Source organism: Macaca fascicularis, chromosome X, assembly GCF_037993035.2.
Source record: "Macaca fascicularis isolate 582-1 chromosome X, T2T-MFA8v1.1".
Classification (NCBI taxonomy): Eukaryota; Metazoa; Chordata; class Mammalia; order Primates; family Cercopithecidae; genus Macaca; species Macaca fascicularis.
This window is the reverse complement of record NC_088395.1, coordinates 130,644,949-130,665,021: the sequence shown is the minus strand read 5'-3', so window position 1 is coordinate 130,665,021 and position 20,073 is coordinate 130,644,949. Positions and strand designations below refer to the sequence as shown.

The window sequence follows — 20,073 nt, the reverse complement described above, 5'->3', positions numbered from 1 at the left end:
CTTCCTCTTACATATTATTGCCTGGAACTTCACATGACTACAGATAATTGCAAAGAAGGCTGGAATGTCTTCTATTCTAAACAGCAATGTACTCAGATTCAAAAACAGAATTGGCTGGGTGTGGTGGCTCATGCCTGTAATCCCAGCACTTTGAAGGCCGAGGTGGGTGGATCACCTGAGGTCAGGAGTTCAAGACCAGTCTGGCCAACATGGCAAAACCCCATCTCTACTAAAAATACAAAATAAATTAATTAATTAATAACCAGTCATGGTGGTGTATACCTGTAGTCCCAGCTACTGAGGAGGCTGAGGCAGGAGAATTGCTTGAATCTGGGAGGCAGAGGTTGCAGTGAGCTGAGATCATGCCACTCCACACCAGCCTGGGCTACAGAGCAAGACTCTGTCTCAAACAAACAAACAAAAAACTGAGAGTGTAATCAGGAGGAAAGAGTGAATGTAAGATAGAATAGGCCTAGAACCAGCAGTCTCTGCCACAGGAATTTTAGGAACCACAAATTTAACATTTTGTTTTGACCCTGATATTGTCTGAGCTTCTTCAAATTTATAAATAGGAGAGAAAATCCATCTAGATAAAGCTTGGTTTTTTACAGTTAGAAAACATGATGACACCTAAAAGAGTGATGGCCCTTATTGGTCTTGCTTGCAAAAAGTGGAAATTATTAGAAGATGAAATATACTAGGACTACTTTGGAAGTTTTGCTTTTGTTTGTTTGGTTTTGTTTTGCTTTGTTTTCCCCACTTCCAAAATGTTTTAGGAACATTGGGGTAGATGCAATTTAATCTATATCCTCTGCAGTAGAATAATTCTCAAGATCAGCCAAATTGTTACTCTCGATTAGATTGATTCTAGCTATTCATTTGCGATGAATAATGCAACTTAAGTGTCAGTTATTCTAATTGGGAAGCCATGGAAACAGACTATGCCAATGAATTTGACCAAAGGTTGAGAGGTTCTTCAAACTCTTCAGCCGTTATGCAGAGAGATACTGCGTGTGTATCTAAGATAATAGGAAATAATTTGCCCTGTTGACAAAGCCATGTAATCTTGGTGTATTTCATCTTCTAATAATTTCTACTTTTTAAAAGCAAGATCAATAAAGGCCATCACTCTCAAAGGTGTCATCATGCTTTCCAAGTACAAAAAAAACAAACTTTCTCCAGATGGCTTTTTCCCTCTTTTATAAATTTGAAGAAGCTCAGACAGTATCAGTGTCAAGAAATGAGAAGGCCATTTGAAAACTGACAAAAAGTGATGCTAACAATCTGGAGTTGTCAGCTTTTAAAAGTACGGAAAAATTTAACATGGAGCTGGCAGAACACCTGGCAGAGAGCACGCAGTGCCGTCATTGTATCTTCCCCAGGGCGGGCATACTACAGAAGAGATAATCATACACTTCCTGGAAATTCCTACTGAAGAGGACTCACAGATCAAAATCAAACAGAGTCATTTTTTAAATGAGCCACAAGGCTCCCAATGTAGAAAAGGAGGGATATTAGAAGTGTCATGTTTGAAATGGTGAGGCAGAACCTTTTGGAAAACAACTGGTTTCTTCAGCACACTTGAACTTTGGGAAAAGAAATTATTAGCACTTGGTGACAATTGTAAAATATAGTAACAGTCATGATATGTTTTTGAGGCACTTCCATAAATGTTAACTTCTTAAAATGAATAAACTGGAACAGAAATAGTCTACTGCTCTATGTCACTAACAACCCCTTGTACATACTGGAAGACGAAGAAATGAAGTCAGCAAAAGACCATAAACATTATGAGGGGAGGAATCCAGTCTGTCCTGACTAAAGTTGGCTCCTTAGTGCCTAGCATGGTGCCTAACATGAGATAAATAGACATTTATTAACAGAAGAAAGGAAATCAATTAAGGTAGCATTTTCTGTAGTTGGAATTGTACCAAGAGTACTGTTACAATTAACAGTGGGAAGTCTAAGTAATAAGCTAAAATATTAGCTATGATATTGGCTGACAGATATATATGAGATAATATATCCCAATATCAGCCAAATATTTCTTGGAGGACATATAGCTTAGAAAGATTCTCAAGGAATGGAATAGATAAACAAGGAGGAAAAGACTGGTGACATAGAATCAGGAGAAACCTTAAAAGCATGACTATATGATTCAACTTAAGAGTTTATGAACTAGCCAAGGAACAGAACAATAGACAGGGACCAGCACAAATACACACATGTTCCACAATTTTCAAAAATAGCCAGCCTCTACAAAGCTCTTTTAATGTACCAAGCACTGTGCTAGATGGTCTATGTATTTTTCCCATCTAATTCCAATAATAATTTTTGAAAAGATAATTATTACTATATTCAATTTGTAAATGAGGAAACAGAAGCTCAGATAGGTTAACTGATTTGTGCCAAGGTCACAGGGATAGCAAATGACACAGATGGAATGTTTGACTCCGGAAATCTTAACTCAAGAGCCTGAGCTCCTGATTACTTCCTTCTAGTGCATTGAAACCTTTTTCTAGGGAAAGAGTACATAGCTTTCATCAGATTCTCAAATGGATCAGTAAATCAAAAAAGTATGAGAAGCAGTTTCCCAGACTCCAAGTTCCATGAAGGCAGGAACTATGTCTACCTGGATCGGGACCCAGATATCTGTCAGATGGTTGGATAGAAGGATATATTAATGGATGAATGTACCAATGAATGGCTGTCCTCCAAATTGGTTCTCCTGCATCTAGTCTGGTCTCCTTCCAGCCTGTCCCCCAAAATGCAGCCTAAGTAATCTTTCTAAAATACTAATCTGACCATGTCAGCTCTCCACTTTAAAGCGGAAACCCCTCAACACACACAGTTTAAGTCTAAAGCTATCAGCATACACCACTCTCCATGACTTAATCCAGTGATTCTCAGCAAGAGACATTTTTGCCCCTCAAGGGACATTTTGCAATGTCTGGAGATATTTTCAGTTGCCACAACTGGGGGTAAGGTGCTACTGGCACCTAGTGTGTAAAAGTTAGGGATGCTACTAAACATCCTACAATGCACAGGACTGGAACCACCTGACAATAGTGTCTCAGTGGAGAAACCTGGACCTAGTTGTAGCAAACATTTAGAAATCATTCACCACTACCATCTACCTTATTTTATGCCTAAGAAATCCCAGACAGCAGTTAGTTCCTTCACTCTCATATGATTTCATGCTTCTGTACTTTTGTTCATTCTTTTCCCTCTGCCATGATCACCCTTCCCACCTTGCTTTTTCTCAATACCTTTGCTTCATCCTTCAAAATTAAGTTTACATTTCTCTTCTAGGAATCTTGCCCCAAACTCCCTCCTTTGTGTTTTCATGACATTCTGGGTATATATCTATCATGGCACTCATGACACTTAACTACATTATGTTAAATTATCTATTTCTGTATCTGCCTTGAACTAATCAAGAGCAGAAATCTGTTTACCTTTATAACATAGTGCCTGGCATGTGGTCGAAACTCATAAAGCATTGAACTGAAAGATAATAGATGACAAAGAAAAAGATAAATCATTCAACTCATAAAAAGTCTTGACCTTCACAACCGAAGAGAGCAACCTTTAGGTTGATTCAAAAGGGGATAAGAGGAGACCAGATTTGGTGAGATGAGAATGAAGAAATATGTCCACTCTTCTAAATGATGAATCAGATGACATAGGGGCTAAAAGCACATATCTGAAAGTGGGGATGTTAATAGTTTTTCTCAGGTAATTTTTATATCAAGTAATAAACCATATGAAGTACATGACACCCAGCAGGCATTCAGTAAACAGTAGTCACTTCTATTAATTGTTCAGATGACTGGGCCTGTAATTTCATGTGTTATTGATTACATAACAGTTCAAAGGAAGGGTCAGCACCTATTCACATTTTAAAAGTCAATTTAAAGAAAAATATTAAGTCAATAATAGTGCAGGTGATGTAGGGGTGAGGCAAAACTCATAAAGGTGGGCCCAGGGACAATTGAAGTCTGGGAAACACAGTTGAAAAGGAGCTACATTGAATGGTTAATGGGCCAGGTTCCTCCTAGCTCTAAAGGTCTATGACTATAAAAATGTTATTACTATTAATACCACTTGCCATCCCTTACTATGTGCCAGGCACTGGGCTAAGCAACTTACACCATTATCTCATTTAATCCACACAATAACTTTGTAAGTAGATATACTATGATTAGCCTCCTTGTTTTGTTACAGATAAGGAAACCAAGAGACTCATAGAAGATACCTCATTTGCCCAGGGTTACACACTAATAAGGGTGGGAACCAGGACTCAAACTGTTAGAGGGAGCCCAAGTATACAAATGGTGGTTTGAGCATACAGTATGGGATTAGGCTTATACGTAATTTAGACATTTTCTAGTTTAGTCTAACCAAGGGATTATATTTAGATATTGCTTTTAAACATGTATTTATCCCTATAGGATTCTGCTGCTTTATAAATTGCTACTTAGGTCAAAATTAGCTGGATCTCTAAACTAACCATGGGACTGGTTGACCTGAGAGTCAACTCCCTTCCAGGCAAGTTTTCAATTAGCAGAGGAAGACATAATGCTGTCAAAGGTTGACATCCTGACCAAGAACTCCTTTCTGCTCGGGGTTATTTCTCAGGGAAGGTTGTTGGGAGATGGGCACATTCCACCAGCTGGCGGCTACATGAGTGACCTTTAATGCTAGTTTAGCTTAAATACATTTTGACATTTCAAACAAATTAATGTATTTTTACAAGGTGGGGCAACCACCACAAATTAGGCCAAATAGTTTGCCTGTAGGTTGGGTCACTATGCGGAGTTTACAGAGCTTTGCTGCTGCTCTTCAATCTCTGCTCCCACCCCCCAAAAAGAATTGTTTATTTACCCCAAGAAATCATTTGGACAAATGCTAGCAGTAATTGGGGGCCAACCTTATCCCTACCCTAGTATCATATAATTCTAGGGTCTCTCTGTCAGAATCAGCTCAAAGACTTCATTCCTTATATCAAGCTGTATGTTATGAAAATGTCTTGGTAATAAATACAGTGTTTCGGTTGTGTGAGCATAAGGCACCAGTTCCTTGAAAACTTACCTGGCAATAGGAGTATTTAACATGAGAAGGACATAAAAGGAACTGATAAGCTATGAGAGGTGAAGAGGTCCAACTTCTGAAAAGGCAAACTCTCAGCTACTAAGTAGCCACACATCTTTCATCTGCGGAGATTGCATAGACAAGTTGCCTGGCCAAATCAAATGGGAATTAAAGGGAATCTGTATAGTTTGTATAGAAAATGGCTCAGAAGCACAAAGGGCACTTTAGTCACAGGAAGATGCCAGAGGGTGACTTATTTCATGGAAAAGAAAACAAACAGACAAAATAGCTGGTGTATTTTTGAGGCAAAATTAGATATAATAAACATGACACCAATCGTATTGGTTTAAATCTGGTTGGGTGAGTTGGAGAATTTAACAGCTTATTTCCCAACTACCAGCCTTTATCTCAGAGGCAGCCTTAATAGCTAAAAACAGAATCTGAAACATACTCCTTCTCTGGCTTCTGCCAGGTGTGTGCTGTCCCCAGCCTCTGCCCTGGCCTCGGCTCCTAGAGTGGGGATAATTAGAACGTCATTTCTGCCAGGTTTGTTTTTTCTGGGTCACTGACTTGAGACTCGATCAAAATAGGAGTGTTGTACGGAAATGAATTCATTTCCTCTTCCTCAGCCAGTCCCAGCTAATTTCCTGGGGGACTATGCTCCATAGGACCAGTGCACACAGACAGCTTCTGGACAAGCATGATAGTGTATAGAGGTCCAAGGCAGGGGCACACAGTGGAGGAGGAGTCAGCGCCCTCCAAAGCAGCAGACGTTCACTCTCCCTCTCAGTGGCAGGGCACTGACATGCAAAGGCCTCAGACAGACGTGCTGAGGAACACATCACCGCAAACTGCTCTGGGAGCTGTTAAGGCTGGTGTTTAATGTTTATCCAATGGCCTCAGTCTGAAAGGCTCTGTAGAACATGCATAACACAAGCTCAGCTTTTATACCCCATTAGCACTCAAATTCCTAGCTGCACAGAGGCATCTGGTACTGACCAGAGAAGGCCAGTCTATGTGGATAGAGGTGGAGGGCACACCGAAACATAGAAACAGAATGAGACTGCTGGATGTATGTGAGAGACACTCAGAGACATGGGCAAAGAGCCTCACATGGTGCAGTAGAGGAGGTCAAAGACAACCTTTGTCCTCTTCACAACATCACCATTTGCCCTCCCTAATGAGACACAATTAGAAGAAGGGCCTTATCTCAGATTGACCTTTATCTACTTCATTACTGATTGCTTGTAAGCCTCTTTGAGCTGGGGAAATAGTGGGCTGCAAAATGCAATGACAGCTCATATCTTGTTTTCAGACTTCCAGATTCCACAAGAAAAACAAAGACTTCTGTGGGCTTTCACTCAAAGCAAAAAAGAAAAATGGCTAGATTACTGTTACTATTTTGGCCATGAATGGGACTTTTTTTCTGCCTTTAGCCTGAAATAAAACAAATAGAGGACAAGTGAGTGACAAGTGAGTGGTGGGGTGGGGAATGGTGTGGAACACAGTTCTCTGAGAAACGCCCAGGAATAAATAGTTACTATCAAGGAGATGTCAGGGCAGGCATCGAATCAATTGCTGTGTCTATAAAGGAACTAAGGTGAAGCCATGTTTGGCTAGCCTGCATGTCTCCAGTGCCTAGCACATCACTTGACACAAGGCACACCAGACACACACACACACACACACACACACACACACACACCAGTTCTTTTGCTTCCAACTATTTAACATGTCTCAAATCCATCTGCTTTTCTCCATGCCCATTGTTGTCATCCCAGTTCAGGCACCATAATCCCTAACCTGGGCCCATGCAGGAGCTCCCTAACTGCCTGCCTCCCTCTTATCTTGCCTCCTCCTCTAATATGGTCTGGACAGCAGCCAGGATGATCTGTCTAGAACCCAAATATGACTATATCACACCCCTACTTAGAGCCCTTCAGTGGCTTCCCACAGCCATCAGAACAAAACTGGACATGTGCTTCTCTCTATTACGGACTAATGTTTTAGTCCGTTTTTTGTTGCTGTAACATAATATCACAGACTGGGTAATTTATGAAGAAAAACGTTTATTTAACTCTTGGTTCTGAAGGCTGGGAAGTCCAAGAGCATGGCACTGGCAGCTGGTGAGGGCATTTTTGCTGCATCATAACATAGTGGAATGGCATCATATGGCAAGAGGACAAAAATATGCCAGCTCAAGTCTGTCTTCCTCTTCTTATAAAGCCACCAGTCCCATCATGGGGACCCCACCCTTATGATTGACTTTATCTAATCCTAATTATCTTTCAAACAGAGAAATGCAAATCAAAACCACAATGAGATATCATCTCACCCCAGTTAGAATGCCTATTATCAAAATGACAAAAAAAAAATGCTGGTGAGTTGCAGAGAAAGGAAAATGTAAATTAGTACAGCCATTATGGAAAACAATATGGAGTTTCCTCAAAAAAATAAAAATAGAACTATTTTATGATCCAGAAAAGTAAAAGAAATCAGTTTGTCAAAGAGATAGCTACACTATTTGCAACAGCTAAGACATGAACTCAACCTAAGTGTCTATCGACAGATGAATGGATAAAGAAAATGTGGTACATATACACTATGGAATACTAATTAGCAACAAAAAAGAACAAAATTCTGTCATTTGTGGCAACATAAATGAGCTTGGAGGACAACGTATTAATCCATCCTTACACTGCTGTAAAGAAATACCTGAGACTGGGTAATTTATAAAGAAAAGAGGTTTCATTGGCTCACAGTTTCGCAGGCTGTACAAGAAGCATTATTCTGGCATCTGCTCGGCTTCTAAGGGGGCCTCAGGAAACTTACAATCATGGCCAAGGTGAAGGGGAGCTGGCACCTCACATGGCCAGAGCAGGAGGAAGAGAGAGAGAAGGGGAAGGTGCTACACACTTTTAAACAACCCTGTCTCATGAGAACTCACTATACAGTACCAAGCAGGGATGGTACTAAATCAGTCATAAGAATTTCACCCCTATGATCCAGTCACTTTCCATCAGGACCCATTTCCAACACTGGGGATTACAACTGAACATGAGATTTTGGCAGAAACACAGATCCAAACCATATCAGATACTATGTTAAGTGAAATAAGCCAGGCACAGAAAGATAAATACCACATGTTCTCACTAATATATGGAAGTTAAAAAAGTTGATCTCATAAAAGTAGAAAGTAGAATAGTGGCTACTAGAGGTTGGGAAGATGGATAGGGATAGCCAGAGGTTGCTTAATGGATACAAAAATACCACTAAATAGGAAGACTAAGTTCTAGTGTTCTATAGCATTATAGAGTGATGAACAACAATTTGTTATATATTTTCAACTAGCTGCAAGAGTGGATTTTAAATGTTCTTAACACAAAGAAATGATAAATGTTTGAGGTGATGGATATGGTCCCACCTCCAAATGCCATCAACATGTGAATTTGAGGATTAAGTTTCCAATACATGGTATTTGGGGGACACGTTCAAACCAGAGCACCTGATATATTAGTCTGCTAGGGCAGCCATACAAAATACTACAGACTGAATAGCTTAAATGACAGAAATGTATTTTCTCATATTTCTTCAGGCTAGAAATCTAAGAGCAAGGTGTTGGTGAGTTTAGTTTCTTCTGAGGTGTCTCTCTTTGGCTTGCAAGTGGCTGCTTTCTAGCTGTGTCCTCATATAGTCATCCCCCTGTGTGTAAGCATTCCTGGTATCTCTTCCTCAATGGAGAGACACCAGTCCTATTGGATTAGATCCCCACCCTTATGATCTCATTTAATCTAAACTATCTCTTTGAAGGCTCTATCTACAAATACAGTCACACTGGGGGTTAGGGCTTCAACATATGAAGTTGGAGAGGACACAATTTAGTCCATAACACCTGGCCTCATCACTCAGGTCTCCCTCACACCCAGCCTATTATTAGTCTTACTGAATTAGTTTTAGTAACCTGGATAGGCCATGCTGTCTTTAACCTCTGGACTTTCACCCATGCTTTTCCCAGTACCCAGATTTTCCTCAACTCTGATGCCCCTCCCCGCTCAACTTCCACCCCATTCTTCTCCTACTGTTCATTTCAGACTTTACTTAGGTACCACCTTCTCTGGGAATATCTTGCCTCCTGACTCCTAGTCCAGGTGAAGTGCTACCTTACCCTCTCTGTTGCCTTCTTTTCATAACATGGAGAGTAATTGCCTAATGGTTCCTCTAAAGACTCTACTATACCACAAATCATTTGAGGACAGACACTGTGTCATAGTCAATTTTGAGCCCCAAAAGCTTAGCACAAGGCTTAACCCAGAGAAAGGCACTTGACAAACACTCAGTGAAAGAAAAACACAACCCATTTCTTTGCTGAAAAGGGGAACCTATGGAGTGAACCAGGTCAAGCTAAGTAAGCAGTGTGCTACACCCCAGGATTCTAAATCAACAGCTGATGAACTGTACCTGAGTGTTCCACAAGGTGGATGCTAGGTCTGTGCTAATAGCAGGTCCTGTTGCAAAAGGTTGCTCATTGAGTAAAATCTGGCTTCTCCAGCATTCTGTCATCCAGAAACCTATATGACCTTGCTCTCCTATAATCTACAGGACAGTGAAAGAGATTTGAGTCATCATAGCTACCAGAATTCCTACAGCAATGATCCTCAGAATCACCTTGGCAAAACACAGATGTTTGGTTCCCCACCTCCAGGGTTTCTGATTCAATAGCTCTAGGGTGGGACCTGAGAATTTGCATTTCTCACAAGTTCCCAGATAATACTGTTGCTGCTGGTCCAGAGAACACACTTTGAAAATTCTAAATGATCCTTCTGAAATTATTGGAAAAAATTACATTATATTGTAAATGGCATAAATGATAAGTATGTTTGCCAGAACATGTGATTAACCATCCCCCCACCACCCTCCACTTTCCCCAACATCACCAATGTTGCTAAAATTCATAAGACAGGGGAAACAATACGCCAAATTTTTTTTTCTTTTTTCAAGGTAAAACTGCCTATGGAAAGATATGGTAACCTAACGGTATGTGTTCTGCTCTTTTCACAGGTGCGATTAGAGTGGCCAACAGACCTTGCAGTCAATCCTATGGACAATTCATTGTATGTCTTGGATAACAACATTGTGTTGCAAATTTCTGAGAATAGGCGCGTGCGGATCATTGCAGGACGCCCCATTCACTGCCAGGTGCCAGGCATTGATCATTTCCTGGTCAGCAAGGTAGCAATTCACTCCACTCTAGAGTCAGCGAGGGCCATCAGTGTCTCCCACAGCGGGCTGCTCTTCATAGCTGAAACAGACGAGAGGAAAGTAAACCGCATTCAGCAAGTAACCACCAATGGGGAGATCTCCATCATCGCTGGTGCCCCCACTGACTGTGACTGCAAAATTGATCCAAACTGTGACTGTTTTTCAGGTATGACCTTTTTAGCAATTCACCAGCTCCCCCTCTCTGTTTTGAAAAGAAAAACGTGCCCCAGCAAAGTCAAAAGAAAAGGAAAGTGTTACTTGTAAACATTGGTATGAGCTAGTGGAGAAAGCAATGGATTAGGAGTCAGATCACCTAATTGTTCTCACAACTGACTCACTGAGTGACCCTAGGAAAGCTGCAAGATCTCTTCATGACTCATTTTCTTAATTTGTTTAATAAAGATGGCATTGTCTCAGTTATATCACCTTGCTCTTCTGAGGATAAACTAGTATAATAAAAATGTTGATACTCTTAAAAAGTTGAGACTACTATACAAATGAAAGATCATGATATTATTAAATATCTGTACTTTAGAGAAAGGAAAACTAGCTAAAACCCACATTTTCTGGTTTAGCTGAGGAAAAAATTACTTCCCCATAAGTGGTTGGTTTTCAGATTAAAAGCATGTGCTATTTGAGACTCAAAGAGACTAAGAACAGGCTGCCTTTGGGATAGGTGCACAAAGTTAAATCTGGCAATGGAGAGTTCTCAGGACATTGGTCTGCTAGATACATTGCTTTTTAAAAATCTAAGACTTTCTCCATAACCCATAGTGAAGTTTTCTTCTATTCAAAATTGGGGAAAAAAAAAAAAAAGACCCTTCTCCCCAAAACATGTAGTGGATATCTCAGATGGCAAACAGTCCTCTTAATGTCAATAGATACAATTATTGCTGGGATATGGAAATCCCTCCCTCCATTCTACATGCAGTACTATTAAACTGCTCATCCAGGCCCAAATGGTTCTCTTAACCTTTGCCTTTCCTTAGGCCAGAGAAGTCAGGAGTGAGCAATTTGGTCGACATGACTTTTGATCAGTATTTCCAATGTTTTCTTGGACAATTAGTTTTATAGATATTTTGCTAATTGGTATCTTTCAGTCAAAGCAAATCTAATGTTTATTCCAGATATCAAATTTGATGTTCTGAATCATTGTTGCACTTATAGACTTAGTGTACTTTGACAGTGTGACAATGGGAATTAACAGAAGAAAGGGCATCTAGGCACGGTAGGACTGGAAAGTCCTGAAACAGATCCTGAAAGCCTTGACAGGCATAACTCACAGATTTCCGGCCAAATTTTACGTGGCTATCATTATTTGCAGTTCCTGTATCTTACAATGCAATAGATTCTGAACAGCAGGATTGAGGATTTCACAAAATTGTTGTAACTGAGATAATTGCATCTTACTGTTCATCTGCAGTGGTACTGACTCAAGAATTACAGTCTTTTGAATAATAGGCTCATATCTTTCAGGGAGGGAATACAGAGAATGTTGGTTCACTGACTGTTTCCTTTAAAATGATTCTTGATGCACAGAGCTTTCTGTCTGTGGTATGTTCATGTAAATGCTTATGACGCCAATTGTTAAAATCAGAGCCTTTCTCCCACAGGTGATGGTGGCTATGCGAAAGATGCAAAGATGAAAGCCCCTTCCTCCTTAGCAGTGTCGCCTGATGGTACCCTCTATGTGGCAGACCTGGGAAATGTTCGAATTCGTACCATCAGCAGGAACCAAGCCCACCTGAATGACATGAACCTTTATGAGATTGCTTCACCTGCTGATCAGGAACTGTACCAGTTCACTGTAAATGGAACCCACCTACACACCCTGAACTTGATAACAAGGGACTATGTTTATAACTTCACCTACAATTCTGAAGGTGACTTGGGTGCAATTACCAGCAGCAATGGCAATTCAGTGCACATTCGCCGTGATGCAGGTGGAATGCCCCTATGGCTTGTGGTGCCTGGCGGGCAAGTATACTGGCTGACTATAAGCAGCAATGGAGTCCTGAAAAGAGTCTCAGCCCAAGGCTATAACCTGGCCTTGATGACCTATCCAGGAAACACAGGGCTTCTGGCTACCAAAAGTAACGAAAATGGATGGACAACCGTTTATGAGTAAGTTTCTAATTCTCAACATGGGCTTTGTTAGGTTTTTATTTGAAATTGTAATATACTGGGAAAATGCCTTAGTAATTGCTGGGTGTTGCATGTTGTTTTCTCCTAACAACCACCATAAAAAAATGAAAAGTCAAGGAGAAAATTTTACCTAATTCCTAGAATTCAGACTGATTTTTCCAGAGCAGTTTGCAGAGCATAATAATAAAAACACAGACTGCATGAAGGAAGACTCAAGTGTGGCACTGTAGGAGACAGGAATGAGGTAGAAATACAAGTACTCAAGAAATTTACAGCATCCCAGGGAAGACAAGGTACAATTTCATTTAAATAACAAAACTAGAGTATAGTTCTAAAGCAGCAAAGAAGCAGTGTGACTTAACAAGTATTTATTGAGCCCTGTGGGGTTTAATGAATGAATAAATGAATGTGTGCCCAGCCCAGCCCAACTCAGTGTAAGTTGCTGTGGGAGGTAAGAGAGAAATTCAAATATAAGAAGTGGTCCCTGGAAAGCAAGGGAAGAATTATATGGGGCAAATGCTGAATAGGAGAGGCTCCATTCCATTGGCTGCTTCTGTAAAATGAAGAGCCAAATGCTCTGTATGGGATTGGGCTTCCTCAGGGTCCCTGCACAAGTTGAATAATCCAGCACATTTTGGCATTTACAGACTGGAACTGTGATAACTTTGTTTAATGGGGAACTAACACAAAGCATGTCTGACAGCAAGCTACTAGGAGGTGCTGTAACATGGAAATAGAGACCATTGTCCTTGCCTTTTAAGGCATGGATGACCTTGTTTGCAAGTCAGCCCATCTAGAAAGCTGGTCTGCTGGCACTCAGGAAGCATTTTCCCCACAAAAGGAATTGCTGAGTTTTTAACCAGTATACTGAGTGAGCTAATCCGTGGAATCTGAATTCAGAGTCTGGAATGGCATCAAAGTTGAAGAATGTGAGAAGTGGAGATGTTAAAGTATAAGGGGTTCCAAGTGTGACTATTTTGGGAGGATATAGAGAATATGTCCAGTCCCATGAAAGCCTCTTGAAGAAAGGGAAAAAACAATTGGCCTTCAAGTTTTGGATCATTTTTCAAAGAAATGCCATCTGTACAAAAGGCCAGACAGCTATTTTACTTTCACTTAGAAAAATGTATTCAGTTGTTTCTGTTGCAAGTCTTCCTCTATTTTTTGAAAGTAATTCTCTTACATCTTAATAAAAGTAATAAAAGCTACAGTTAGCTAAAGATTTACTAAGTGCCAGGTACTGGGCTAGGTAATTTACATATGTGACTTTATTTGATCCCCATAATAACAACATGGGATAGGTGCCCCTAAGTATGCCCACTTTATGGATGAGAAAACTGAGGGACAAGATAGTTAACTTGTCCTGATTCACATAGATACCCAGAATTCAACCACCAAGAGCCTGTGTTTTCAAATACACTACCCTTAGAAAAGATAAAATTTCTAATGAGAAGTTTTAATGTCTTTTTTAAAAACTCAAGCCAGATCACACTGCGGCTGAAATTAGGCAAACAACTATTTCGAAAGCTAATGGTGGAATTCAGTTCCCCAGCAAGAAATGGCTGAAGTATTAACTAGTTTTCAAAAGAACCAGGTCAACCATTCATGTGTTTATTCAACAAATACATGAGCACCTACTATATACCATACAATGTTATAGGTGCTGCAGATACAGGTATGAACAAAACAGACAAAAATCCCTACTTTTATGGAACTTATATTGTACTGGAGGAAGATGAGGAAGATGTATACAACTTCAAATGATGATAAGTTCTATGGAGAAAAATCTAGTAGAGTAAGGGAGATCAAGTGGGTGGAGCAGAAGATGTTTTTATTTCAGATTGGGTCAACAGGAAAGGCCTCACCAAGGAGGTGACTTTTGCATAAAGATCTGTAGGAGATGACAGTAAGCCATACGAATATCTGGAGGGGTGGGGAGTGGTATGAGGGGTATTCCAGGCAAAGGGAAGAGTAAGTATAAATGCCCTGCAGCAGGAGCAAGCCTGACACATTCAAGGAAGAGTAAGGCAGCCATTGTGATGGACATGGAATGAGTAAGGATAATGAGGACATGAAATCAATTAAGTAACCAGAACTACTTCATGTAGGGCCTTGTAGGCCACTGTAAAGACTTTGAATTTTACTCTAAGAAGTGGAGCCACTGGAGAATTTTGTGTAAAGAAGTGATATAAGCTGACTTTCATTTTTTAAAAATCACTCAGTATTAAAAATGAACTGTGTAGTGGAAACAGGGGAACCTAACTGGGAAGCAGGAGGAACTATTGCAATAATGCAGGCAAAAAAGGATGACTTGGACCAGGGAGTTGGGCCAGTAAGAGGTGCTAAAATTCTGAATATATTTTGACAGTAGAGCTATCAGAAATTACAGAAAGATTGAGTATTGAGTGCAGGAGAAAGAGGGGTCGGAGATACCTCCAAAGTTTTTGATCTGAGCAACTGGTTTTCATTTACCAAGAGGGGAAGACTATACAAGGAACACATTATACTGGAAGATTGTGAGGTGGAAGATTGGGAATTCAGTTTTGAATATGATCAATTTAGTTAGGCATCTAAGTGTAAATATCAGGTAGACAATTGGATATATGAGTCTGGGAATGAGGAGAGAGGGTGGAGAGTGATATTTGAGATGTACTAGTGTTTAGATTGTATTTAAAACCATGAGATGGGATGAGATCTCTCCATGAAAGTGAGTATAGACAATGAAGTAAAGAGATCTGAAGACTGATCATGAAGCACTCCATGTTTAGAAGTGAAGATATGGGCCGGGTGCGGTGGCTCATGCCTGTAATCCCTACATACACTTTGGGAGGCCGAGGCGGGTGGATCACCTGAGGTCAGGAGTTCGAGACTAACCTGGCCAACATGATGAAACCCCATCCCTACTAAAAATACAAAAAATTAGCTGGCTGTGGTAGCTGGTACCTGTAATCCAAGCTACTCAGGAGGCTTGAGGCAGAAGAATCACTCGAACCTGGGAGGTGGAGGTTGCAGTGAGCTGAGATCGCGCCACTGCACTCCAGCCTGGGCAACAAAAGCGAAACTCTGTTTCAAAAAAAAAAAAAAAAAGAATTGAGGATATGAAGAGGAACCAACAAAAGACACTGAGAAGGAAAGGCCAGTAAAGTGGAAAGAAAACTAGGAGAGTGGGATGTCTTGGAAGCCAACTGTGTTAATCTGTTTGTGCTACTATAACAAAATACCTTATACTGGGTAATTAATAAAGAACAGAAATTTATTTTTCACAGTTCTGGAAGTTGAGAAGTTCAAGGTCAAGGTGCCAGCAGAGTCAGTGTCTGGTGAGGGCTACTCTCTGCTTCCAAAATGGCACTGCCTACTGAGTCCTTGTATGACAGAAGGTGGAGAACGAAAAGGGACCTAGCTGGTTCTCTCCAGTTCTTTTGTAAGATTGCTAATTGCATTCATGAAGGTAGAGAAAACATAACATGATCTAATCACCCCTAAAGGCCTCACCTCTTAGTACTATCACATTGGCAATTAAGTCTCAATATTTGATTTGGGGGGGACAAATTCTGACCATAGCACCAAATAAAACAGATGATTCCAGGAGGAAAGAGTCATCAGCTGTTCCAAATACTCCTGATAAGTTAGATGAGGACTTATAATTGATCATTTGATTTAGCACTGTGAAGAGCAGGCACTGTGACACATGGGGTACCAAAGCCTGAGTAGAATATTCTCTTAAGAGAGAATGGATACACAAATGCTCATAGCAACATTATTTATAATAGCTGAGAAATATAAATAACTCAAATGCCTATCAAGTGGTGAGCAGACAAACAAAATGTGATATAACCATGTCATGAAATAGTATTCAGCCATAAAAAGAAATGAAGTTCTGATACATGCTACAACATGGATGAACCTCAAAAACATTATGTTCAGTGAAATAATCCAGAAACAAAGGAACCTTCTGATTCCATTTATATGAGATGTCTAGAAGAGGCAAATCCATAAAGACAGAAAATATAGAAAATGTGTTTGATTGTAGATATTGCTATTTTTTAAAAGACTGAATGGTATCCTATGGTATAAAGAAGCCGTAATTTAAATATTGCCCAATTGTTGAATATTTTTCTTATCTCCATTTTTTCCATCATAATAAATACTTTAATAAATGCCCCTGAGCATGCAAAAAAAAGACAGAAAATAGATTAGTAGTTGCCAAGAGCTGGGGAGAAGAATGAATGGGGGGTGACTGTTAATTCATATGGGGTTTATTTTGGGGGTGATAGAAATGTTCTAGAAGTGGTGGTGATGGTTGCACAACATTGCAAATGTACTGAAAGTCACTGCATTGTACAATTTAAAAAGGTGATTTTTATGGTGTGAGAATTATATCTCAATAATAATAATATAGAATGACTAGGAGGAGAGAGGTTGAGACAGTGAGTAAAGAACTCTTTTGAGGAGTTTTGCTGTAAAGAGGAGCAGAGAAATTAGAGCTGGAGGAGAAACAGAGTAAACAGAACAGTTATTTAAGTGAGAGAAATAGCAGCATATTTGTATACTGATAAAAATGATCTAATATAGAGGGGGAAATTGATGATGCTGAAGAGAGAAGATAATTTTGTTGTCATATCAGTTTGTGTGCCTGTTTTCCACTGGCATCAAATTGATGCAGGCACTGTGTGGCAGGCAAGATTCTCATGGTGAATGGGGCCCAGGCCTGTAACCAGGATTTGGCCAATAGTGAGTGAAAAGGTATCAACTAACATCATTGTTGAGTAGCCAATCTCGAGCCACTAAGTTATGAGAAACACAGACATCCACATGGGAGTAGTCATGAAATTTTATGGCCACCCACATATACACCATGGAATACTATGCAGCCATAAAAAAGGATGAGTTCATGTCCTTTGTAGGGACATGGATGAAGCTGGAAACCATCATTCTCAGCAAACTATCACAAGGACAAAAAACCAAACACTGCATGTTCTCACTCATAGGTAGGAATTGAACAATGAGAACACCTGGACACAGGAAGCGGAACATCACACACCGGGGCCTGTCGTGGGGTGGGGGGAGGGGGGAGGGATTGCATTAGGAGATATACCTAATGTAAATGACGAGTTAATGGGTGCAGCACACCAACATGGCACATGTATACATATATAACAAGCCTGCACGTTGTGCACATGTACCCCAGAACTTAAAGTATAATAATAAAAAATTTATGGCCACAAAGAGACATTAGATGTCATTTTACAAATGAAGAAACTGAGACCCAGAATAGGGAAGTAACTTGCCCATTCATATGCTAGTTGGCTTATCCAGAGTCAGGTCCTTGACCTTCTATTCCAGTGTTCTTTCCACTGCTGCCACACTGCCTTCCAGAAAAAGGAGGATCATGTGGGCTTACGAGAGTGACCATACAAAATCTAGAGAGCTAGAAAGTTTCCCTCAAGTAGCAGGAAAAGAGGAATAGGGTAGCACCAGGAGATGAAAAGGGAGGCTGAATAACCATTTGTTCTTTCTCCCACCTTCTTAACTCCAGTCAGAATTATATTGAAACCCTCTTGGTCAAATAGCATCTGTTGAAAGGAGAAGGTACCTCTTCTCCTGACGCAGTCAATTCTGGTGTTGAACAGCAGTCCTTAACAAAACACAGCTCCTGTCCCTTCTTGCCTGTAAACAGAAATGAGCAACTTTCCAGCCTTCATAATGTGACTAATTCTTCCTACAGTCTTGATACAATATCTGACTTTTTTCACTTTTGTCCTCTAGTGCTTTGGCTAGTTCTGAGCACCTTTCAAGTTTTCTCTTGTCCTTCTGAAGTTGGAGAACACAGCATTTGACCTACTCTTCTAGTCAGGGTCAGAGCAGTGCTAAGGTCGGTAGAAGGTTGCCATACCACTGATACCAGGCCCTCCTAAAAGAACTCGAGTAATTCCCTGAGGTAAAAGGGAGGCTTCTTTGTGTGGACAAGGGGACAAATTGTTTGCAAAGGTGGAAATAGAAATTCTGTTCTGAGATGAGCACGAGAGAAACAGAAGTGAAATTTGGCAGGATGGAAGACTGCAGTGTAAAGGTAGCCCAGTCAGTAATCCATTCAACTTTCTATTATCTGCGGCGATCACGAGGAAAAATGACATAGATGACCCTGAACAGTGGATAATCCAAATGGGATTTTAAAATGCATCTTGTGTAGTGGTAGTGCATGGACTTTTATTATGTAGTGTGATGTTGTTTATATAGTTCACTGATTTTCATAATTCCATTTGACTTGGACCAGGATCAGAATTGCACACCCCAAGTGTTAGTATTTGATGCATCACTGCCCATGAGTGTCCCAAGTGTCAGGGGGAAAAGCTGACCACAGAGAAACAGCTAACAAGGAATTGATTGTCAAGGCAGGAATACTGGCCCGAGGCGGCACGGGTGGGCTCCTAATTGTAATAACCCTGCAGCAGCTGAGATCTGAGGGAAGGACCTAGCAACTCACACAGCAGACAAGCCATTCTCCACAAGGCTGCAAGAGTAGCCAGGTTGCCCTTGTTTGTTTCCCTGGCAAAGGATTCTGCTCCACTAAACTGAAAAGGTCCCAGACTAAGGCCAAAGCATCAGTCATGTCACTGCTGCTGGTCCATTCTGAGTTGACAGTTCCTCAGGCCCCTTGCCCTTTGTGGGAAGCCCTCCCACTCAAAGGAGACTCTCCATTTACATGATCTCTTGCTCCTTGGTCTTCTGCATTCTCTGTTTCCAGAATTTATTAACACATTCTCTCCTCCCATCAAGAAAACAAAAAACCACAACAACAACAAAAATGCCACCCACTGACAAGTTGGAGAAGCCTTCATAATATCTCTGGGTACCTTTTAGACTGTTTTACAAATGACCAGTTTTATCATGGATGGCTAATGACAGATTCCCCCTTCTCCCTTACAAGATCAGAAGGGGTAGGGGGCAAGGTAAACAAGCCATGTCTCTGGGTGAGATATTTGCCTGGGGATAGGATGTGATTCCCATGCAGAAATGCTTATGTAATGATCAGTCATTCCAAACACATGTGATGTTTCCAATGCCTTCCAGAATCCCAGAGTAGAAAAGGAACTAAGGCATTGTATAGTTCAGCCCCATGCCTCCAGGCAGGGGAATGATTTCAATTAAACAAGAACATAGAAATGTTGACTATTCCTTCAGATATTTAGAAATAGAGACTTGACACCCTTGCTCAGTCACCTCTCCTTGTGCTTTATGCCCTTAATAAGGATCAAGAGTGGGTAAAACAGAATTATCGTGGTTATTTCTGGGAAGAACTGAAATAAAGATGGAGAGTGAACAGAAGTAACAAAGGCTGGTAGGGAAGTTTAGCTGACCTCCATAGCACATCTATGTAACCTGAGTGTGCCCTCCCAGAAGCACTATCGATGGTTCTGTCTGTTCTATAACCACATTGGCTCTCATATCCACCCACATCCTTTTTTTCACTAGCAGCATCCTAATTATACTCATTCAACAAGTACATGGAGTGAGAATCTACTCTGTTCCAGACACAGAGAATATAAAAATGAATGAGACACTGTGTCCTCCCTC

At 40.5% G+C, this 20,073-nt stretch overlaps 1 protein-coding gene across 4 annotated transcripts in view; it reads left to right on the top strand.

Moving 5' to 3' along the window:
- Positions 1–20,073, top strand: part of TENM1 (teneurin transmembrane protein 1) — an 845,979-nt gene that overhangs the window by 791,586 nt on the left and 34,320 nt on the right. For all 4 annotated transcript variants that reach the window (XM_015443786.4, XM_065538348.2, XM_065538349.2 and 1 more), the window contains 2 exons: positions 10,153–10,519; positions 11,967–12,477. In XM_015443786.4, coding sequence (XP_015299272.2) covers positions 10,153–10,519; positions 11,967–12,477 — 878 coding nt within the window. The remainder of the gene's footprint in view (positions 1–10,152; positions 10,520–11,966; positions 12,478–20,073) is intronic.